This window comes from Triticum dicoccoides, chromosome 1A (assembly GCF_002162155.2).
Source record: "Triticum dicoccoides isolate Atlit2015 ecotype Zavitan chromosome 1A, WEW_v2.0, whole genome shotgun sequence".
Classification (NCBI taxonomy): Eukaryota; Viridiplantae; Streptophyta; class Magnoliopsida; order Poales; family Poaceae; genus Triticum; species Triticum dicoccoides.
The window spans coordinates 11,712,571-11,737,031 of record NC_041380.1 but is presented as its reverse complement, the minus strand read 5'-3'; the positions used below and the strand labels follow the sequence as shown (position 1 = coordinate 11,737,031).

At 41.9% G+C, this 24,461-nt stretch overlaps 3 protein-coding genes and 1 pseudogene across 3 annotated transcripts in view; all 4 read left to right on the top strand.

Moving 5' to 3' along the window:
• Positions 1 to 9,628, top strand: part of LOC119349813 — a 19,179-nt pseudogene extending 9,551 nt beyond the window's left edge.
• A 642-nt stretch (positions 9,629 to 10,270) lies between these two features.
• On the top strand, positions 10,271 to 12,795 carry LOC119358603 (V-type proton ATPase 16 kDa proteolipid subunit-like). Its single transcript, XM_037625078.1, has 3 exons — positions 10,271 to 10,458; positions 10,539 to 10,824; positions 12,315 to 12,795. The coding sequence occupies exons 1-3, from the start codon at positions 10,380 to 10,382 to the stop codon at positions 12,445 to 12,447; spliced, it is 498 nt and encodes a 165-aa protein (XP_037480975.1). The 5' UTR covers positions 10,271 to 10,379; the 3' UTR covers positions 12,448 to 12,795.
• Positions 12,796 to 14,442: 1,647 nt separating this feature from the next.
• Positions 14,443 to 18,255, top strand: LOC119358592 (zinc finger transcription factor YY1-like). The gene is made up of 6 exons (XM_037625070.1): positions 14,443 to 14,676; positions 14,795 to 14,853; positions 15,185 to 15,393; positions 15,761 to 15,850; positions 16,961 to 17,101; positions 17,451 to 18,255. The coding sequence occupies exons 1-6, from the start codon at positions 14,555 to 14,557 to the stop codon at positions 17,985 to 17,987; spliced, it is 1,158 nt and encodes a 385-aa protein (XP_037480967.1). The 5' UTR covers positions 14,443 to 14,554; the 3' UTR covers positions 17,988 to 18,255.
• A 1,080-nt stretch (positions 18,256 to 19,335) lies between these two features.
• LOC119349803 overlaps positions 19,336 to 24,461 on the top strand; it is a 9,190-nt gene continuing 4,064 nt past the window's right edge. The window contains exons 1-4 of the mRNA XM_037617894.1: positions 19,336 to 19,429; positions 20,125 to 20,450; positions 20,536 to 20,646; positions 21,400 to 22,763. Of these exons, the coding sequence (XP_037473791.1) occupies positions 22,690 to 22,763 (74 nt within the window). The 5' untranslated portion in view covers positions 19,336 to 19,429; positions 20,125 to 20,450; positions 20,536 to 20,646; positions 21,400 to 22,689. The remainder of the gene's footprint in view (positions 19,430 to 20,124; positions 20,451 to 20,535; positions 20,647 to 21,399; positions 22,764 to 24,461) is intronic.

The window sequence follows — 24,461 nt, the reverse complement described above, 5'->3', positions numbered from 1 at the left end:
TGCTGACGCGTGGATGCCTATTGGTCCCAGTTGGTGCCACCAACCGGGACCAAAGGGTCTCCTGCCTGGGCTCCGCGCACAGGCCACGTGGAGGCCCATCTGTCCCGGTTCTGGATTGAACCGGGACTAAAGGGACAGGGCATTAGTACCGACCCTTTAGTCCCGGTTCCAGAACCGGGACAAAAGGCCCTTACGAACCGGGACAACGGGCCCTTTTTCTACCAGTGCTTGAGGAGGCCCATTGTTGGAATATACAAGCCAAGTTCTATAATGAAAAATTCCCACTAGTATATAAAAGTGATAACTCAAGAGACTCTCTATATGAAGAACATGGTGCTACTTTGAAGCACAATATATGAGACTCGCTATATCATGGTGCTACTTTGAAGCACAAGTGTGGAAAAAAGGATAGTAACATTGCCCCTTTTTGGGGGGGGGGGGCTTCTTTTTTTCTTTGGCCTTTTTTTGGGACAATGCTCTATTGAATGATGATCATCACACTTCTATTTATTTACAACTCAATGATTACAACTCGATACTAGAACAAACTATGACTCTATATGAATGCCTCCGGCGGTGTACCGGGATATGCAATGAATCAAGAGTGACAAGTATGAAAAATTATAAACAGTGGCTTTGCCACAAATACTATGTCAACTACATGATCATGCTAAGCAATATGACAATGATGAATGTGTCATGATAAACTGGATGGTGGAAAGTTGCATGGCAATATATCTCGGAATGGCTATGGAAATGCCATAATAGGTAGGTATGGTGGCTGTTTTGAGGAAGATATAAGGAGGTTTATGTGTGAAAGAGCGTATCATATCACGGGGTTTGGATGCACCGGCGAAGTTTGCACCAACTCTCAATGTGAGAAAGGGCAATGCACGGTATCGTAGAGGCTAGCAATGATGGAAGGGTGAGAGAGCGTATAATCCATGGACTCAACATTAGTCATAAGGAACTTATATACTTATTGCAAAAATCTACAAGTCATCAAAAACCAAAGTATTACGCGCATGCTCCTAGGGGGATAGATTGATAGGAAAAGACCATCGCTCGTCCCCAACCGCCACTCATAAGGAGGACAATCAAATAACACCTCATGTTTCAAATTTGTTGCATAATGTTAACCATACGTGCATGCTACGGGACTTGCAAACTTTAACTCAAGCACTTCTCAAATTCACAATTACTCTACTAGCATGACTTTGGTATTACTACCTCCATATCTCAAAACAATTATCAATCATCCAACTTTTCTTAGTATTCAATGCACTCAAAAGAAAGTTTCACAAATCTTGAATACCAAGCAAGTTATTATTAAGCAAATTACCATGCTATTACGACTCTCAAAATAATTTAAGTGAAGCATGAGAGATCATAGTTTCTTTAAAACAAGCCACCACCGTGCTCTAAAAGATCTAAGTGAAGCACATAGAGCAAAATTTCAACGCTCAAAAGATATCAGTGAAGCACATAGAGCAAAACTACATAGCTCAAAAGATATAAGTGAAGCACATAGAGTATTCTATCAAATTTTAATTCATAGATGACTCTCTCAAAAGGTGTGTACAGCAAGGATGATTGTGGCACACTAACAAACAAAGACACAAATAATATAAGACGCTCCAAGCAAAACACACATCATGTTGGTGAATAAAAATATAGCTCCAAGTAAATTACCGATGGAAGTGGACGAAAGAGGGGATGCCTTCTGGGGCATCCCCAAGCTTTGACTTTTTGGTGTCCTTAGATTATCTTGGGGGTGCCATGGGCATCCCCAAGCTTAGGCTCTTGCCGCTCCTTGTTCCATAATCTATCAAAAGAACTCATCCAAAACTTGAAAACTTCACAACACAAAACTCAATAGAAATCTCGTGAGCTCCGTTAGAGAAATAAACCATAAAACCACTTCAAGGTACTGTAATTAACTCATTCTTTATTTATTTTGGTGTTAAACCTACTGTATTCCAACTTCTCTATGAATTATAAACTATTTTACCAACCATAGATTCATCAAAATAAGCAAACAACACACGAAAAACAGAATCTGTCAAAAACAGAACAGTCTGTAGTAATCTGTCACTAACGCAAACTTCTCGAACTCCAAAAAATCTACCAAAATTATACGACCTATATAATTTGTTTATTGAACAGAAGCAATTGGAATCAGTATTTTATCACGTTCTGATAATTTTTAGTAATTCGGGCACTGAACGCAAAGTTTCTGGAAATTACAGCAAGATCAAATAACTATCATCCAAGAAGATCCAATAGGTCTAGCTTGGCACAAACACTAGTTAAAACACAAAACCACATCCAAACAGAGGGTATATGGGTTATTTATTCCCTAAAATAAGAAAAACACAAAAAACAAAAACAATAAAATTGGGTTGCCTCCGAATAAGCGCTATCGTTTAACGCCCCTAGCTAGGCATAAAAGCGAGGATAGATCTAGGTATTGCCATCTTTGGAAGGCAATCCATAAGTGGCTCTCATGATGATTTCATATGAAAATTTTAATTTCTTTCTTGGAAAGTGTTCCATGCCCTTTTCTAATGGAAATTGGAATCTAATATTCCCTTCCTTTATATCAATAATCGCACCAACCGTTCTAAGGAAAGGTCTACCAAGAATAATAGGGCAAGAAGGATTGCAATCTATATCAAGAACAATGAAATCTACGGGCACATAATTCCTATTTGCAACAATAAGAACATCGTTAATCCTTCCCATAGGTTTTTTAATAGTAGAATCCGCGAGATGTAAGTTTAAAGAGCAATCATCAAGATCGCGGAAATCTAGCAAATCACACAAAGTTTTGGGGATAGTGGAGATACTAGCACCCAAATCATGCAAAGCATAAAACTCATGATCTTTAATTTTAATTTTGATAGTTGGTTCCCACTCATCATAAAGTTTTCTAGGGATAGAGACTTTCAACTCAAGTTTTTCTTCACAAGATTGCATCAAGGCATCAACAATATGTTCAGTGAAGGCTTTCTTTTGACTATAAGCATGCGGAGAATTTAGCACGGATTGCAACAAGGAAATACAATCAATCAAAGAGCAACTTTCATAATTAAATTCCTTGAAATCCAATATAGTGGGTTTAGCAACATCTAAATTTTTATTTCTTTCAATCCCACTTTCATCAATTTCATCATAAAGATCTAAATACTCAGAATTTTTGGAACGCCTTCTAGGTAAAGGAAGACATATTCAGTTTCATCAAGATTCATATTGCAAAACAAAGATTTGATAGGGGACACATCAATAAGTTTTAGATCTTCATCTTGATTCTCATAGGTATTGGAAGAACACGCTTTAATAAAGGCATCTTTTGAAGCATGCATCCTAGCGATTCTTTCCTTGCACTCATCAATGGAAATTCTCATAGCTTTGAGAGACTCATTGATATCATGCTTAGGAGGAATATATCTAAGCTTTAAAGAATCAATCTCAAGAGAAATTCTATCAACGTTCCTAGCCAAATCATCAACTTTAAGCACTTTCTCTTCAAGCAAAGCATTAAAATTCTTTTGTGAATTCATAAACTCTTTAACACTATTCTCAAATTCAGAGGGCATCTTATTATAACTTCCATAAGAGTTGTTGTAGGAATTTCCATAATTATTAGAAGGATTACTAGGATATGGCCTAGGATTAAAATTTCCTCTATAAGCGTTCTTACCAAAATTATTCCTACCAACAAAATTCACATCCATAGATTCATTGTTATTCTCAATCAAGGTAGACAAAGGCATATCATTAGGATCAGAAGAAACACTCTTAGTAGCAAATAATTTCATAAGTTCATCCATCTTTCCACTCAAAACATTGATTTCTTCTATCGCATACACTCTTTTATTAGAAGATCATTCAGTATGCAATTGAGAATAATTAACCATAATATTATCTAGGAGTTTAGTAGCATCTCCTAAAGTGATTTCCATAAAAGTGCCTCCCGCGGCCGAATCTAAAAGATTTCTAGAAGCAAAATTCAATCCAACATAAAATTTTTGTATAATCATCCGCAAATTTAAACCATGAGTAGAGCAATTACGTATCATTAATTTCATTCTCTCCCAAGCTTGTGCAACATGTTCATGATCAAGTTGTTTAAAATTCATAATATCGTTTCTAAGAGAGATGATCTTAGCGGGAGGAAAATACTTAGAGATAAAAGCATCTTTGCACTTGTTCCAAGAATCAATACTATTTTTAGGCAAAGATGAAAACCAAGCTTTAGCACGATCTCCAAGCGAAAAAGGAAATAGCTTCAATTTAACGACATCATTATCGACATCTTTTTTCTTTTGCATATCACATAAATCAACGAAGCTATTCAGATGAGTAGCGGCATCTACACTAGGAAGGCCGGCGAATTGATCTTTCATAACAAGATTCAACAAAGCAGTATTGATTTCACAAGATTCAGTATTGGCAAGAGGAGCAATCGGAGTGCTAAGAAAATCATTATTGTTGGTATTGGTGAAGTCACACAATTTGTTAGTATCTTGAGCCATCGCGACAAACAAGCAATCAAACACACGAGCAAACAAAAGGCAAGCGAGAAAAAGGCAAACGGAGAAGGAGAAGGGGAAGGAGAAAGAGAGGGCGAATAAAATGGCAAGGGTGAAGTGGGGGAGAGGAAAACGAGAGGCAAATGGCAACTAATGTAATGCGGGAGATAGGGATTGTGATGGGTACTTGGTATGTTGAATTTTTGCGTAGACTCCCCGGCAACGGCGCCAGAAATTCTTCTTGCTACCTTTTGAGCTTGTGTTGGTTTTCCCCGAAGAGGAAAGGATGATGCAGCAGAGTAGCGTAAGTATTTCCCTCAGTTTTTGAGAACCAAGGTATCAATCCAGTAGGAGGCCACGCGCAAGTCCCTCGTACGTACACAACACAAAGAGCTCAACACAACCAACGCGATTAGGGGTTTTCAATCCTTTCACGGTCACTTACGGAAGTGAGATCCGATAGATAATATTTTTGGTATTTTTGATATAAAGATGCAAAGTGAAAAGTAAAAGGCAAAGTAAAAACAAAGCAAGATTAAAGTGATGGAGATTCTTATGATGAGAATAGACCCGGGGGCCATAGATTTCACTAGTGGCTTCTCTCAAGAGCATAAGTTTTCTACGGTGGGTGAACAAATTACTGTTGAGCAATTGACAAAATTGAGCATAGTTATGAGAATATCTAGGCATGATCATGTATATAGGCATCACGTCCGTGACAAGTAGATCGAAATGATTCTGCATCTACTACTATTACTCCACTCATCGACCGCTATCTAGCATGCATCTAGAGTATTAAGTTAAAAACAGAGTAACGCTTTAAGCAAGATGACATGATGTAGAGAGATAAATTCATGCAATATGAAATAAACCCCATCTTGTTATCCTCGATGGCAACGATACAATACGTGTCTTGCTGCCCCTTCTGTCACTGGGAAAGAACACCGCAAGATTGAACCCAAAGCTAAGCACTTCTCCCATGGCAAGAACTACCAATCTAGTTGGCCAAACCAAACGGATAATTCGAAGAGACTTGCAAAGATAACCAATCATACATAAAAGAATTCAGAGAAGATTCAAATATTGTTCATAGATAGACTTGATCATAAACCCACAATTCATCGGTCTCAACAAACACACCGCAAAAGAAGAAGATTACATCGAATAGATCTCCACAAGAGAGGGGGAGAACATTGTATTGAGATCCAAAAAGAGAGAAGAAGCCATCTAGCTAATAACTATGGACCCGAAGGTCTGAGGTAAACTACTCACACTTCATCGGACGGGCTATGATGATGTAGAAGCCCTCCGTGATGACGGCCCTCTCTGGCTGAGCTCCGAAACAGGCCCCAAGATGGGATCTCATGGATACAGAAAGTTGCGGCGGTGGAATTAGGTTTTTGGCTCCTGTTCTGATCGTTTGGGGTTACGTGGGTATATATAGGAGGAAGGAGTACGTCGGTGGAGCACCGAGGGGCCCACGAGGCAGGGGGCGCGCCCTGTAGGGGGGGCGCCCCCTACCCTCGTGACCGCCTCCGGTACTTCTTGGAGTAGGGTCCAAGTCTCCTGGGTCTTATCCGAGAAGAAAATCACATTCCAAAAAGGATTTTTCTGTGGACTCCGTTTGATATTCTGTTTCTTCGAAACACTGAAATAGGCAAAAAAACAGCAATTCTGAGCTGGGCCTCCGGTTAATAGGTTAGTCCTAAAAATAATCTAGAAGTGGAAAATAAAGCCCAATATAGTCCAAAATAGTAGATAATATAGCATGGAGCAATCAAAAATTATAGATACGTTGGAGACGTATCAAGCGTCGTGAGGGCCTGCAGAAAAAGGCGGACGAGTTGGCCATCATGTGCAACGCCAAGGCCTGCGTGCTAGTGTATGGCGAGGGCAAGCCGGTACCAGAGGTGTTCCCGTCCCACTCTGAGGCGGTGGCTATCCTGACTCGGTACAAGAATATGCCGGAGGGGAAGTTCAAGAAGTCAGTGAGTCATGAAGGCTTTCTGAGCCAACATTTTAATAAGCTCCATGCCAAGGGCCACAAGTTTTAGGGAGTCTGCATTGACAATGAGACCAGAATCCTCCTACACAAGGCCATGCTCGGAAGCAACCTCTCGAGCCTCGATGGCCTCAACATCGAGGATCTCATCAAAGTTGGTCGAAAGCTGGAGGTGATCCTCTAGAGCATGGGGGAAAGCATCAAAGAAATTAGTGGCCAACCACCAGCCTTCGCACCACCGCCAGCTCCATACGTCACTGACTACATGCACATGGAGTCTCCCTCGACTTATCAGGCACCACCACCAGCTCCATACATGGACATAGAGTCACCATGTCACCATCTACTTTTCAGGCACCACCACCGACTGAGAACATGGACATGGGGTCTTCGACGATGTATCAGGCGCCATTGCCAGCTCCCTATGTCACTGGTTGCATGGACATGGGGCCTCCGACAATGTTTAAGGCCCCGCCGCAGCAACAAGAGGATTCACTTGACATGATGAGGTATGGAGGAGACCTCAACACCCCAATCCACATTGGCTACAATAATAGTGGTCGTACTGACACCAGCACGAGCACTAGCTTGCCTAGCGGTGATATTAACTCGAAGAAGTCGTTCGAAGTGGGGTTTGGTTGGCAGTTCGGTGGCGCTGATCATGAAGCGTCTTCTTCAAGTCTTTTCCCCCCAATGTAAGCAAGGATAGGATCTCTACATGTAATTCCTAAAATAATAAGTTAGTCTTGGTTGTGCTCTTTGAGAGAAAGCATATTTCATTTAGTCATTGGAATTGTTATTATGGATCTCTTCAATGGTCTATTTGTTTGATCTTCGTGATTTAGCTGGTTCTAACTTGTATGTTCCACCTACTCTTTGTGTAAACATGCATGTTTTGTCAGGAATACCTTTTTAATGATAGTTCTTGTTGACTCTTAACATTGCATCAAGTGATACAACCATGACGAGTTCACTCAACACATGAAATTGTTTGACACAAAAATAAGAGAAAAATTCAAGAAATGGAAGATCAATCCGACGGCTACACCTTCATCCATGTCAGGTAAAGAACTCCTTAAAAACCACCTCTTCTATTGTGACATGCTTATGCGGAACTGTAAGAAAAACACCTGGGTACTTGACGCTAAGTGGGGACATTTCCCAACCACAAGTCCTCCCAAATTCTAACATGTGAGCCGTCCTTGATAGGGATAGTTTCAGACCAGAAAGAGTTGTGTTCGCTTCACCAAAACAACAAAAAAGTGGGAGTTCTCAGGTTTCCTCTAGACCTAGGATAGAACCTTAATGCCCATATATTTAGTACCGAATATATCATGCCATACCTCATCCTTGGTAAGAAGTTTGAATAACTATGTATTGATAATACATATTTGGTGATTTCACTCCATGCCAATCTCGAAGTCTTAATACCTTTGGAAATAAATTAATGAGCTCCTTCTAAATGTTCCAAGCTATTATAACAAATATTCTGATTTACCAAACACCATTTTAGCATAGTACCAAAGCAATCCGCAAGGCATTCGGAGACCACTGGAGAGGTGTGTCCAACAAGAAATGCTAAAGGGGCAACGGAAAATGAGGTTCTCAACGGTCTCTTCAACAACATTACATAGGATGTAAGCATAGTTGTTACTGACATTAAATTGTCCCCGCTTTTGCATATTTAGCATATTAAGCCTATCATAAAGAAGCAACCACAGAAATACTTTCAACTCCATTTTTGACACTTCAACATAATACATCATGTAAATAATCATATTAGAAAGCAGTGCTGGTAAGGAGATGTCATCCTCCATAGGGAAAATGCACCCCTTTCCAACTATTGAGACACTTTATATTCGTTCCTCCACGTGTTCCACTCCTAGTGGTGTAGCACAAGTGGACACATTTCTATTATATGCAACAAATTATGTTTCTACTTGACCTTTAAAACTTTACATTTGACACTTTCTCTTTTATGGTACATAAGTAAATGGATGTGCAGAAGAGGTTGGAAGAGATGTACGATTACTACAATGTTCAAGTCCTAGCACGATGAGAATAGGATGGCAAATGGTGTGAGACAATACCTATGATAGTGGGATAAGAGGAATGTGTACAAAAGGCATACAATTTATGAGTTATGGCTAGAGCTATAGGTAACAAGTTGACAAGGTGAATATACTTACCAAGTGGTTCTATGTTTCCAGATTGCCTAAATGATAAGAAGGTGTGTGTTTTAGGTGGTATTCAACTCTAAACATGTAATCCTTCCATGTTTTACAGACTACAAATGGGTCTGCCTTAAACATGGAGAAGGTAAGTGCGGTGGTTCACATGTATTTTTTGGGAGGGGTTCATGACAAAAATGAGTGGATAAATGAAGCTATAGTGTCATTCAGAATGATTTCAAAATTCAAGTTAAGTGAAAAATTAAGGTCATACATCAGGGCTAGATTTATGTGATAGAAACGGAATAAAAGTATGATTGGTTTGATTTTGATTCACTGCTAGAGGCAAGATAATAGAAAATTCAAGCATTGGAATTGCACTCCATAAGTGTCGTCGAGTGTCTTGAATGATGCATCAATAATGGGGACCTTTATTTAATGTTTAACATGCTACATTCCATTTCTGAATATCGAAACAACAAGAACATGATGAGGGGAGCGGGCAGCATGTTTCACACATATGCTGACAACTTTTACAATATTGAGAGGAACTACTCTACTATGAAGATCTAGGTGACTAATAAATAAATGATAGGCAACACAACATGTTGGTTGTAATGGGACAAGTCCATACATACAGTTAATCTGACAACCCCTTGCTCTCGTGTATCCCTCTTTGGAATTTTTCTATGCCAACCCAGTTCAGCTCTTGACAAGAATAGAGGATACAACAACAGATCATAGCACCCGTAGTATGATCAAATATGCTCTTTTTCGTTGTTGTTCCATGAAGTATTACATTCTTGTCATAAGTATCACTTCTTTCATTTTCTTTAATCCACAGTGCAGCTACCTCTGAATTGATTAGCGCATTCTATGTTGGTCTAATTTTTGGTCAAGGGTTCAAGATGAGTCTCTAGTCCTCAAGATTTTGGGCTTGTCCCAAACTCCTAAACTGTTGAGAGTACGGGTTACCGTGTAGGATGTCTGTTATTGTTCCAATCACATGCTTGTCTTGCTCATACATTTCCCTCACTACAATGGCGGTATCGATGATCTAAGCTTGGATCATCGTTGTAGAAGTATAGCTCCAGATCCTTTGGATATGAGTGACTATTACCAAATGAGTGTATATTTTGATATACCTGACCATGTCCTCAAAAGGTGTAAATATCAGTAGTTGTTCGCATGTCACTTGTGTCTATGTCAAGGTGGCAAAATAGATTAGTAAATGAGAAGCGCCCTTTGAAAAATCTTATATATTGTCGAAAATGTCTTGTGTCAGAGTCGTTGCTTGTACAAAGTCTTATGAGTTCAGGTGGTGTTTCTGGATTGTCTAGTCTTATATGTCCTTTTCCGCAGCATAACCCCTTAGTTTCATAGTTGAATTTTGTTGCATGGCCAAAATCTGCAATTTTCTTCTGCGTGTGCGTGGGTGTCTGTGGTGGGCTGACGGGTTGTGTGCTCCGATGGGCATGGGCTTTGGGCAGCCCGGCCCACCACATACAGACCCCCACGCGCACACGCAGTAGTCGTCTCCCATTACCTCTGCTCCTCCTGGTCCACACGTCCGTCCCCCATAATATCTCTCTCCTCTCCCTCTCCCCTCTCTCTCCTCCACTCGTCGCCGCCGTCCAATCTCCGGCGAGATCCCCTCCCCCGCCGGCAGCCATGGCTTCCACCTTCAGCGGCGACGAGACCGCCCCCTTCTTCGGCTTCCTAGGCGCCGCCGCCGCCCTCGTCTTCTCCTGTAAGCCCCCTTCCCCCAGATCTCCCCTCCCCCTCCTCCAGATCGGCGATCTGACCGCGGTGTGTGTGATGCGCGTGCAGGCATGGGAGCGGCGTACGGGACGGCCAAGAGCGGGGTGGGGGTGGCGTCGATGGGGGTGATGCGGCCGGAGCTGGTGATGAAGTCCATCGTGCCCGTCGTCATGGCCGGGGTGCTCGGGATCTACGGCCTCATCATCGCCGTCATCATCTCCACCGGGATCAACCCCAAGGCCAAGCCCTACTTCCTCTTCGACGGCTACGCGCACCTCTCCTCCGGCCTCGCCTGCGGCCTCGCGGGGCTCGCCGCCGGCATGGCCATCGGCATCGTCGGCGACGCCGGCGTCAGGTATACATACATACATACGCGCCTCCACTCCCTCTTTCCGCTGCATATCTTCCTGTCACTTGTGTGGGAGGATGTCATGTGAATCTTGTGAAGTTTACATATGAAGTATGTCAAATGTGACGTCTGGGGAGGATGCAAATGGTGGTAGCTGCTATGCTAATGTAAATAGATCCCTTCCATTGTTGCGAGGCTTGTGAACAAAAGTGTGGGATCGCTACGTAGATTGTCAAGGCTGTGTTATGCAAATCTTGTACTAGTTGGTAAAGTAGTCTACATTCTGAGGAGGGTGAGTTACAGCAGGGAATCATGCTACTACTACCTCATTTGGGATTTGGGTCAGGGGTTGGCAACTTTGACAGGCTACAACCAGATATTAGTAGAGTAATAATCGATGAAAATAAGTTAAAAAATATGTTGTCACCTGGGACATGCTTGACTAGAATTTACAGATGAAGTTGTGTGTCTCACTTGTTAAACTGCACACATCGGCTTATTTCTCTGAACCAGTTTGATGTAATATTATGCTGGTATGAGAGAACACCAAGGGGCGGTGAGTCATGGTAGGATACTATACACTGCTACTATATGAGTTGCAGATAGCAGTTTATTGTTCGTGCAGGATGGAAATAGCTTTGTCAATTAGTCAACAATGTGAATCTGATAGAACATGCTAGTGGTGGATTTATTTATTCTTGTGGCAATAGCTTTGTTTTTTAGCTGTGATATTATATTTCATAATTCATAGTCCATCATCTAGTTCTACTTCATAATTTTTGGTGGGTCCTTTTACATTGTCTGAAATTATGGCTTCTTCTGTTTGAGCCATAACAATGTTAATATTTCTTTGGGTTGCACATGTTTGTCAAAGCAATTTAACTAGATTCTACATTGGCCTGCTATAATAACATCAGCTTGGGTTTAGCATTGTGATTTCACTTTTCTGGTTTGCACATTGTTGTGGAAGCAATTTAACTAGATTCTACATTGGCCCGCTATAATAACTTAAGCTTGGATTTGCATGCTGAATTTATTTTTTTTGCATCTGGGTTTTTCTATACACCAAATATATTCAAATGGATGGGGAATCATTGGTTATTAATTCCTTCGGTTGTTACTATGTATTGGTTTTGTGTACTTATATTATTAAACCTTAAACCTTCTGCTCCATATATCTTAAGCATATGCATATAGTATAATCAAGATCCAATTGATCTCTGGTATGTATATCAAGCATTTTAAGGAACAGCACTAATAGCTCAGAATTGAGATTGTGCCACTAATAGCAGCTTGGCTCTAAACAATGCCTGCGAGTATTGCAATAACCAGAACATGCTGCCATCTGCTTTTTCCAGAAATATATTATTGCATACTTAAATGTTAAAAGGGGGAAAACATAGTGGTAAATTGATTTTTATATAGATAAGTGATAACCACCTTTTGTCTGGAAGTTGAAGTACTGATTTGACTCTGTTCTTTAACCTTCTCTGCAGGGCCAACGCGCAGCAGCCCAAGCTGTTCGTCGGAATGATCCTCATCCTTATCTTTGCCGAAGCCCTTGCCCTGTACGGCCTCATCGTCGGCATCATCCTCTCCTCGCGTGCCGGCCAATCCCGCGCCGACTAGAAACAAAGCGCTTGCAAGCAAGGAGCATACGGTCCATCATTGTATTCTGTTTGAAAGGGTTTATTTCTTATTAGAGACTTGTTTGGCATTACACTGTGGTTCTACTTCTGTGTTCATGATCAAGGAACATAATGTGGTTGGGATCATAGGGATTTCCACGCCCTCCATCTGTAATTTTATTCTATGTTCGGCAACACAAAGCTACCTGTATCTACTCGTCGTACCTAGCACCTGTTGTATTTATTGTTTGGAGTAATAATCGGCAATGAGCCTCTTGGGACGTGATATGAATGAATAAGCAAAGCTAGACCTAGTTCCACTTTTGTGTGTAACTCCTGTGTCTAGATTCATTTTGTTATGTCTGGGGCATGTGGAGTGAATGTTGTGTTTGTTATGTTTAGTGCGTATTTTGTGATGCCAACTACTAGCTGTATCAAGCACACTGGTGTTTGATTGTTTGCTTATGAAAATAAAATTGAAGATTTTGAAATGTGGTTTTGTGAAAAATTCTCGTTGTGTTGATAGATAAGGGGGAAAGATCGACTTGGCATATATAGTTTTTTTTTTGGCTCCCAAGCTAAGTGATATGTGTTTTTAATGTTGAGATCGACTGAGAATCCGCAAAATCGCATGATATATTTTTGTGCTTGAGCTTTGAGTATCTCTGCCAAAGATTCTAAAACACCCCCCCTATACCTATACAACTTATTGAAACTCGAGAAAAAAAGTACCCTACAATGAACCCTAAATTTTATCGGAGAAAAAACAATGTTTCTTAATTTTATTGAAGATCCTCTTCACCCGCTAACCGAGTAGGCAGCTCCCTTTCCATGTGAACAAAAAAAAGATTCACCTAAGTGTTATCTTCCCGCACGACGGCCGCCGCCTCCACCCTCCGCACGACCCTCCTCCCATCATCCCTCACACCATGTCACCCTCCTCCCTACTCGCACCTTTTCCCCGCGACCTAGCGCACCCGCATAGCCTCAACATGCTGCCCCACAGGCCATGTAGCTCGGGTGTCTAACAGAGATTGGCTCGGATGGTGTCATAGGCTCTTTTGCAGGAGGCGGGTGCCTGAGGGGAGAGAAGGTGATCCTGTTGTGAAACATAGGGAAGGTAGGGTGGAGGGTAATAGATGCATGCATGCATGTGTACTCAAATCCTAAAAGTTTTGCTTGCTTGACAAGGCCCACCGGTGGTGGCTGCTTCCATTGGAGAGGAAAAACAAATAAAGATACCCGAAACTATTTTTTTCACATGGAGCAATTGCCATGTGAAGCCTCTCATGCCCTAAGAGCATTGGTCGTGGCTGAAGGAAACCTAACCCTTAAGTTGGGTCCATTTGTTTGTCCTCCAGCATGACGCAAAATCACGTAATGCATAAAGTTTTTTCTGATCTATAAGATAAACTTCATAGAAACAACATGCACGTAAAACAATATGTATCCCTGTATAGATCGTTTGGATCACTATAAGTAGTGATCTAAACGGGTCCTATATTTATTTACAGAGAGAGTGGTTTTTCCACGAATCGATAAAGAAAAAACAGTATATACCACTAAAGTGAGTGTTAGAGGCGGCCAATTAATCAGCGCACCGTGTGTGTGCTCTAAAAGGGAAATTGAGCCGTATCTCCTCCGTGCTCGCTACACAATTCACATTACACCCTCCTCCATCTAAAAAAAATGTAAGCCGCATTCTATCAGACCGAGATATCAACTTCGACAAACAACCGCGTACCATTAACAATCGGTATATATCTGTTAAAAAAACAATCGGTATATCTGAACACAAACATTTCATGTTACCGAATCACAACCACCATAAAAACACTTGTAATTTTTTTAATAGGATGCTTAGAAAAACCCTGTCAAAGACAAAGAAGAAAAGAAATTATTCTCGGATACAAATCGGAGTCATGTGACGTTTTCCGGCCAAGGCCGAGGGAGCGAGCGGCCTGCCTGCCCAGAGAGAGAGAGAGAGAGAGAGCCGAAGAACCCTAGAGAGAGAGAGAAGGGGAGGGGAGAGCTCACTCGACGGCGCCGGCGGCCGCATCGCGCAGCGCGGAGGGAGGGAGGGAGAGGGGACAGCCAGCCCCGGCGGCATGGAGTACGCGGCGGCGGGCGCCGGGGGATACTACTACTACCCGCCCGCGCAGCAGCCGCAGCCGCCGCCGCAGACGCTCCGCCGCCGCCCGCGCCCCGCCGCCCGCTGGGTCAAGCAGTGGTACGTCCCGCGCCCCTCCCCTCGCTGATGCCCGTCCGTCTCCGAGATCGCCGCCCCGCCGCGCGGGACTGACTTGACTGACCGGCGCCGTCGCCGTTGCGTTGTCGTTGCGTTGCAGGATCCCGCAGGATCTCGCCTCCCCCGGCTCCAAGTGCGCCCTCTTCAAGTGGGTCAGAGGTACCGCGCGCTCCCCCCATGAACCTCCCCCCTCCTCCCCTCCCCTTGAATCGGCGGATGTGTAGCCTGGAGCCTAACGGACCGACAATGTCGATCTGACGCATTTGTTCTTCATCTTATCATGAATCATAGGACAAATTTTGTCTTGCCCACTAGTTTGAGCAGACTGCGCGGCTGCCTGCAGTGACTGATGCAAAATTTAGTGCATCTTATCCTGAATTGCAGAGCAAAATTTATCTTATCCTCTGTAGTTTGTTGTTCAGTTTGAGCTGGTCATGCGATTGCCTGCAATGTCTAATTGGCGATTGGCTTCTGCGTAACCTGTGTGCAGAGGACGTGTACAAGAATCTGAAGGAGAACGGCGGCGTGGGGCAGGAGCCGGAGGCGCAGCCGCGCAAGGTTGAGCCGGCCACGGAGATACTCTTCCTCTGCAGCTACGACAACTGCGGCAAGACCTTTGTTGACGTGGCTGCCTTGAGGAAGCATGCCCACGTGCACGGCGAGAGGCAGTACGTTTGCCAGGAGCCCGGCTGTGGGAAGGTAACTCCAAAAGTACCTTACACATTTAGCAATGTTTATGCTCGTGTTGGTGAACTTATCCGTTTACTAGCGTTGACAAACTTCCCTGTGATTTCAGTCTCATATGCAAAATGGTTTTAAGCTCTTTATCTTTCTGTCCACTAGGACCTTTCTCTGTTTTGCATAGTTATTGATGGATTTAAGACCCAATAGATTTGTTTCAGTGCAACTATACATATAAGACCTTTGCTTATGTCCTATACGGGTAACTCATGAACGAAACAACCGTTATATGTGCGCTCACTGTTGATGGGAGAATGTAATTCCTAACTATGTGACTGTTCCTTTTGTACAGAAATGATGAATCCTTTTTCTGTTTGTTTTGCAGAAATTTGTAGATAGCTCAAAGTTGAAGAGGCACCACCTTACTCACACAGGACAAAAGGATTTCGTTTGCCCACATCCAGGCTGTGGTAAGGTAGGGATTCACATTCTATTTCACGACAGCATTCTTTGCTTCTAATTCTCACCATACAACTTACATTTATAGTTACAGTGTTCTTCTATCTGGTGATCCAAAACTAAGTTGAGTGGCACCAATTCTATCGAACTGAAGATGTTCCGCTGATTTGATTAGATGAACTTAATGAAACTTCCCCTGATCCCTCAAGCTAGTTTTATGCTTGTAAATTCAATTGCTACGTGCCTAATCTGTTGCTAATTTTAGAGGTTTACTTTCTACTACGCCACAATTTCCTGTTTGCATCTTTGCAAGTGAGTGGTTGGTTTATGCTTTCTTATTGGTGAATACTTTCACTATGGTACGTCTTACATGTTCTAAACAAATCCTCTGAATTTCAGGCCTTCTCATTTTTTGCTTCTAATTCTCACCATACAACTTACATTTTTAAATTGCAGTGTTCTTCTATCTAATGCTACCAAACTAAGTGGCATGCCAGATTCTATCTAACTGAAGATGCTTTGCGTATTTGATTTGATGAACTTAATGAAACTTCCCCTGATCCCTCAACTAGTTTTATGCTTGTAAATTCAATTGCTACGTGCCTAATCTGTTGCTAATTTTAGAGGTTTACTTTCTACTACGCCACAATTTCCTGTTTGCATCTTTGCAAGTGAGTGGTTGGTTTATGCTTTCTTATTGGTGAATACTTTCACTATGGTACGTTTTACATGTTCTAAAAAACAAATCCTCTGAATTTCAGGCCTTCTCATTTTTTGCTCTTAATTCTCACCATACAACTTACATTTTTAAATTACAGTGTTCTTCTATCTAATGCTACCAAACTAAGTGGCATGCCAGATTCTATCTAACTGAAGATGCTTTGCGGATTTGATTTGATGAACTTAATAAAACTTTCCCTGACCCCTCAAGCTAGTTTAATGCATGTAAATTCAATTGCTATGGGCCTAAACTGTTGCTAATTTTAGAGGTTTCTACTTTGTACAACTCCACAACTTCCTGATTGCATATTTACAAGTGTCTGGTTGGTTTATGCTTTCATATTGGTTAATCGTTTCACTATGGTATATTTTACCTGTTCTAACAAACAAATCCTCTGAATTGCAGGCCTTCTCATTGGATTTTAACTTGCGTGCACACCTCAAAACACATGCTGTGGAAAATTATCATATATGCCCCTTCCCAGCATGTGGCAAAAGATTTACAAGCGACTTCAAATTAAAATGCCATATTAAGACACATGAAAAGGTATGTTGCTATACCACATTGACTTCCATGTTCATCTTTTGGATCATCTTTTCCTTCTATTCATGCTAGTTCCATGAAGTTCTGCGGTACATGTTCAGTTTTATCCCTGACATATTTGATCCACTGAGGAACTTTGTTAACTGTTTTCCGATTGGAACAATGGATGCCATGAATACATTAAGTTGGAGTGTGATCTAGTTTATCAGATTAGTGTCCTACTATCCCAACTACATAATCATTTATTAAAATGCCCATGGTGCCACACTTGCATAACGCGGTTTGCAGTTGTGTATATGAATCTTGTCAGTCTTATGTTTTACTTACTGTGTCTTTTGTGGCCATGATGCAGACTGGATCTCCTATTGCAGTGCAGCATACACCACCAGCAGAAAAACCACAAAGCACCATAAAGCCTTCCATACAAGCAACCCCAAAGCCTTCTGCGCCCACACCACCAAGCTTTTCCAGTGAGCGCCCTTATGTCTGCCCCTACGAAGGCTGTGGGAAAGCCTACATCCACGGTTACAAACTCAACCTCCATCTCAAGACTCAGCACCCTGACCACAATCAAGAAAACAATGGTAGGTCCGCCACACCTGCAGCGGGGTATAACTATGCTGACGGTGGTGACATTGCGCCAAACCCGAAAAGGAGCAAGACAAGCCAAGTGCACAGGGCCCCTCCATCTAATGCCTACAATGTCAAGGTTTCCAGCAGGATGGGTGTTGATACCAGTGGTGCAAAGAACCAGTGGCCAGGCAAGGGTATGTATGACGATGACAGTGAAGAGACCGAGGAAGATCCTGGTGGTAACAATGTAGAAGATGGCTGGAGATACGGTAACCAGAACGCCGACGATGAGGAAACAGAAGAAGATGAAGACTAGCTGGACATTCATTATTTTCCCTGTTTACTGACATTCCGCTGGAGCGTGTTCCCTAGGTTGTTTAGATGTGGTTGTCTGCTTCCTTTTAGTAAGTTTGGTGTATGCCTACGCTGAAAACTAGCAACGAATGGAACTAAGTGGGCATTATAATTATGGTAGAATTAGATTGCGCGGATGTGAACAGACACTTACTGATGTTGTTTGGTCATTTTGTTGAGATGGTCCATTTTCGTAATATATCTGCCCTCCACCGTGTGGTAGTAAATCTTGTCTGGATGGTGATAAAGTAGCTACTCCCTCCGTTCCAAAATAGATGACTCAACTTTATACTAACTTAGTACAAAGTTGGGTCATCTATTTTGGAACGGAGGGAGTAGATGTTTCCGTTTCTGCTTATTCAAGTGGTGATTTATACCGACTGCCTGCGCCAAGGAACTCAACATGGAAAGGTATCATGTTGTGGCACACATGGTGAATTTTTTTCTGTAGAAATTTGAAGGTGCGTCATCTTATTCACACAGGACAATGGACACAGGATTACATTTGCCCACATCCAGGCTGTCGTGAGGTATGGCTTCACAAAGTTTGTATTGCATTTTTTTAGTTCTCAAAATACAGCTCACGTTACAGTGTTCTTCTGTTTAATGGTGCAGAACTAAGTAGTGGGATGCTAATTTTATCTAACTCAACATGTTCCGTTGATTTGATTAAATGAAATTAATGAAACTTCATCTGATACTTTGAGCTAGTTTTTGTTTGTAAACCGAGTTCAATTGCTATCCTGGACTATTGTTAATTGTAGAACTTCGTGATTTCCACGATGTAACATCTTTCCTGTTTGCATATCTTCAAGTGACAAAACAAAAAGTAGTGTAAATGATCATGGATTCTTGTTGGTGAATCCTTCCATTTTGGTACATGTTGCATCACAATACCTCTGAATTTCAGGCCTTCTCTTTGGATTTAACTTACATGCACCCTTCAAATCACGTGATGTAGAAAATAATCATGTGAGCCCGTTCTCAGCATTTGGCAAAAGATTTACAAGTGATTTCAAATTAAAATGACATATCAAGGGACATGGAAAGGCATCTTGCTATAGAGCATTGACTTCCATGTTCATCTTTTATGCTTTCTTTTCCTTCTATTCATACTCACTAATTTGTAACCCCATCTTAGAAATATATTTAAATAGGTTCCACAGTAAAGCTTGGCAGTGCCAAACTGCCCCGTAGGCCCTAATGCTCATTTTCGTACATGCATTATAAGTTGTGCTCATACTGTTATTCTTCTCTATAAGTTATCCTAAGAAACCTTTCACATCTGGTTAAAATATTGCCCTTCAGGGCCATGGTGATGGTGGCCAACACTAGTGGTTGTACCTTCGTGCTGGAGTTGAGTGGTGGTCTGATCCGGTTGCTGGTCACGATCTGATACAATAGGTATGCAAGGAATTTGGAATGCTTATGTGTTTATAATTAGAAAAGTGGTAATTTCAACGCACTTGGATCTCTGACTATTCAAGCCATCGTTTGATATGTCATACATTATGTGCATGGAAGCCATGAGGCAACTGTGATGTGTACGCTAGGTTTACTGTTTTCTGTTTCAACAAATTAGCTATGGTTCCCACAGAAAGGTTGAATTGCCTATCTGCTAGCAAGTGATGTTTAGGACCAAATTAGCAATGCTGGCTAGAGTGACTGATAATAATTGTAGGCTGGCATTTGTTTGTCCACGGTATATGCATTTGATGATGTGGCTGTTTTTTTTTACATTGCTTCTTTGCAAACTTCTGAGATTTGATGGCACGCCTTTTCTCGCTGTGCTTCTGCTTGCTTTAAAATGGTGTCATATGATTCAGTTCCTTTGCTTTTGGCAAGAAGGTCTGTTATACTTCAGGGATATTCTGCATTTCAGACATGTGGGCTGTTGCTATAGACTCTATCACACAGTTAGCTGCGTAAGTGTTCATTAGCTATCTGCAGTTAGAGTGCTCAATCTGATGACTGCTTGTTTTTTTTTCTGAATGTAGTAGATTCTTTTCTCTCCCAATGAGGTAATGAAATGCACAACAGAACCCACCATTTAACACTAATTTTAGTGCTGACCACACTGTTCTGGTGTTTATTGCCAGTTGAAGGATGTGTTTAAACTTAGATCCTTGGAAGAAAATAGAAGGCAAATGAAAAATCAAGTTTCGGGCCAAATGGATGGAAAAAGGAAAACAAAGGTGAGCAGCCACACGACAATGAGATACTGTTCTTCTTTTCGGCAATTCACTAAAAGAATCGTGTGCACCGTCTCCAACTGCAAGCAAAGCAAAGACTCTAGACTATGGAAGTAAGCATCTCATCGCCTCCAATTGCAAGCAAAGCGAAGGAAAGCAAAGGGAAGCCAGCAGAGACCTGCCATGCCCTGCAGGCTTTGGGATCAATTCCATTATGTTGCTGCAATCTACAGGTGTTCCCTCATGCACGCCCTATTTATACTGACATATGAGTACTATAAACAAGTCACATATGCATACTGATCATATCGCCCTCAGGTATTTTTCTAATCTATCCATAGTGTTTGAGTGTTCCTCTGTTTGGCCAACATGAGGATGCTGGGGGATCATCTCCAGCACAGCTACCGTCCCCAAAGCTCAACACAGCAGGTACACAAGTCAAAGATAAACAAAACTATTGTATAAATTAGGTAATATTTTTATTATTACATTGAACCGTTATTTTGGGCCTTGCGGCAGCTGAATGCTTGCTGCTGTTTGGATGAAGCTTTACTCTTCGCATGTACTGAGCCGCTGTTCTGTTATTTTGGTAATGCAACCTGGGGCTATGGGGCTATATGGATTAAAAAATTAGGTGCATTTCTTAAATTATATGCATGTGCATCTGGTATTATTACGTATCTATATAGAGGCTGGGGGATCAGAGCTCTTTATCTACAACTAGTAGTGTGATGTGCATTTGCGCGACGAGAGTTTCTATGTATCGTTGCATGTCATTTAACAAATTTAACATCCTCTTAAATATATACTCCCTCCGCCCCGAATTAGTTGACTCAGATTTGTCTACATACGGATGTATCCAAAACGTGTCCAGATACATCCGTATCTAGAAAAATCTGAGTCAACTAATTCGGAACGGTGGTTGTACAATTTTGACCACTCATTTACATGAGAATATACCTGAAAAAATATATAAATCACAGTGCTAGGAATCAAAATGGTGAAGAATATTGCCTAATTTTGTATATTATAATGTTTGATAGCCAATGTTATAAACGTTGGTGATCATGTTCTTCTCAACATATTTTTTTGTTCATGACATAGGTAATTTCATAGTGTTCTTGTGTGTGGTTTATTTAACATGCTCTTATGTGTTGCTGATTGAACACACATGCCCTGCAGTTGATTCAGCCTCTTCATTTCGTCTCCATGTCCAAGCCAAGCAAACACCCTAGACTATCTGAATCTGTTCTTTTCTCGTCAGTTGACTAGAAGGATGTTGCATTGTCTCAACCTTCAAGCAAAGCAAAGACTCTAGACTGTAGAATCTTGCGCCGTCTCCAACTGCAAGCAAAGGGAAGCAAAGACAGCAGGGATCAATTCCATTATTTTGCTGCAATCCTCCAGATTGTTGTGCCCTCATATATATGGCCCTATCTATACTGATTTGAAATATGAGTACTATAAACAGATCAGACACGCACAGTAATTTATGATATCCCTATCTACTATATTTGTCTAATCAATCCATTCTCCCCACTCAATCGAGCTAGTTTGAGCTGTGTTTGACCAACATGAGGATGCGAAAGGATCATCATAGTCCTTAGTTCGAGTCTATCTGCAGCACTTTTCCCCTCCTGAAGCCCAACACAGCAGGTACGTGATTCAACGTATAGACAAAAGTATTGTGCAAATTAGGTGATTTTTAAATTAGATTGCATCACTATTTGGTTCCTGGCAGCTAATGCGGCGTGTTGTTACTCTCTGGATATTTTTCTTCTTTCTGCTTTACCTTTGGCATGTACTGAACCGCCCTTTCATTATTTTGGTAAGAAAACCTGGGGCTTCGTATGAAAAAAGAACTACTTGCATTTCTCAAGTTATATGCACATATTTTTCTGGTATTTGCACATGCTTCTGGTATTTTTTGTAAATAATGTATCTGTAGACTCCGGGGGAGTTCTTTATCTTCAATTATCTATAATAAAATAAAAATAAACTCAAGTGGTAGTTATTGCACGCAAATTCAAAATCTCCTCATGAGGATTGGATGCTGAGAGACCATGTTTTTTCCTTTCTGCTTAGCTCTTTTTGTAGGCTAAACAATTGACGCTACCATGTCACGTTAAATTTTTTGCCGAGACAGCATCTCCATTCAGGTTCTGAAATTTATCCTCTTCAATTTGTTTTCAACTCCAAGAAAAGTGAAGAGCCTGGAGTATGAGAACCTGTTATGTTTTCCGGCAATTGACAAGAAGAATGTTGCATTGTCTCAAACTGCAAGCAAAAGAAAGACACAAACACTCTAGAGTATAAGCATCTTGCATCGTTTCCAACTGCAAGCAAAGAGAAGCTAGCAGAGACCTTGCACACCCTACTGGCTTTGGGATCATTTCCATTAGTTTAATGCAATCCTCTAGGTGTGCCCTCATATATATGGCCCTGTTCTGAGCGTTCCTCTGTTTGAGCAACATGAGGATGTTGAAGGATCATCAACACTCTATCTATGTCCAGTATGGCTACCCTCCCGGAGCTCAACACAACAGGTACGTAATTCGAAGTATAGACAAAACTAGTGTAATAATTAGGTTATGTACATTTTTTAAACTATATTGAACCCCCTTTTTGGTGTCTGGGTGCTGCTGAATGTGGTGTGTTGCTACTGCTTGGATTTTCTTTTCTTTCTGCTTTACTCTTCACATGTACAACTACTGAACCTCAACAACAACAACAACAACAACAAAGCCTTTAGTCCCAAACAAGTTGGGGTAGGCTAGAGGTGAAACCCATAAGATCTCGCAACCAACTCATGGCTCTGGCACATGGATAGCAAGTTTCCACGCACCCCTGTCCATAGCTAGCTCTTTGTCGATACTCCAATCCTTCAGGTCTCTCTTAACGGACTCCTCCCATGTCAAAATCGGTCGACCCCGCCCTCTCTTGACATTCTCCGCACGCTTTAGCCGTCCGCTATGCACTGGAGCTTCTGGAGGCGTGCGCTGAATATGCCCAAACCATCTCAAACGATGTTGGACAAGCTTCTCCTCAATTGGTGCTACCCCAACTCTATCTCGTATATCATCATTCCGGACTCGATCCTTTCTTGTGTGGCCACACATCCATGTCAACATACGCATCTCCGCCACACCTAACTGTTGAACATGTCGCCTTTTAGTCGGCCAACACTCCGCGCCATACAACATTGCGGGTCGAACCACCGTCCTGTAGAACTTGCCTTTTAGCTTTTGTGGCACTCTCTTGTCACAGAGAATGCCAGAAGCTTGGCGCCACTTCATCCATCCGGCTTTGATTCGATGGTTCACATCTTCATCAATACCCCCATCCTCCTGCAACATTGACCCCAAATACCGAAAGGTGTCCTTCCGAGGTACCACCTGGCCATCAAGGCTAACCTCCTCCTCCTCACAGCTAGTAGTACTGAAACCGCACATCATGTACTCGGTTTTAGTTCTACTAAGCCTAAACCCTTTCGATTCCAAGGTTTGTCTCCATAACTCTAACTTTCTATTTACCCCCGTCCGACTATCGTCAACTAGCACCACATCATCCGCAAAGAGCATACACCATGGGATATCTCCTTGTATACCCCTTGTGACCTCATCCATCACCAATGCAAAAAGATAAGGGCTCAAAGCTGACCCCTGATGCAGTCCTATCTTAATCGGGAAGTCATCGGTGTCGACATCACTTGTTCGAACACTTGTCACAACATTATTGTACATGTCCTTGATGAGGGTAATGTACTTTGCGGGGACTTTGTGTTTCTCCAAGGCCCACCACATGACATTCCGCGGTATCTTATCATAGGCCTTCTCCAAGTCAATGAACACCATATGCAAGTCCTTCTTATGCTCCCTATATCTCTCCATAAGTTGTCGTACCAAGAAAATGGCTTCCATGGTCGACCTCCCAGGCATGAAACCAAACTGATTTTTGGTCACGCTTGTCATTCTTCTTAAGCAGTGCTCAATGACTCTCTCCCATAGCTTCATTGTATGGCTCATCAGCTTAATTCCACGGTAATTAGTACAACTCTGAACATCCCCCTTGTTCTTGAAGATTGGTACTAATATACTCCGTCTCCATTCTTCTGGCATCTTGTTTGCCCGAAAAATGAGGTTGAAAAGCTTGGTTAGCCATACTATCGCTATGTCCCCGAGACCTTTCCACACCTCAATGGGGATACAATCAGGGCCCATCGCCTTGCCTCCTTTCATCCTTTT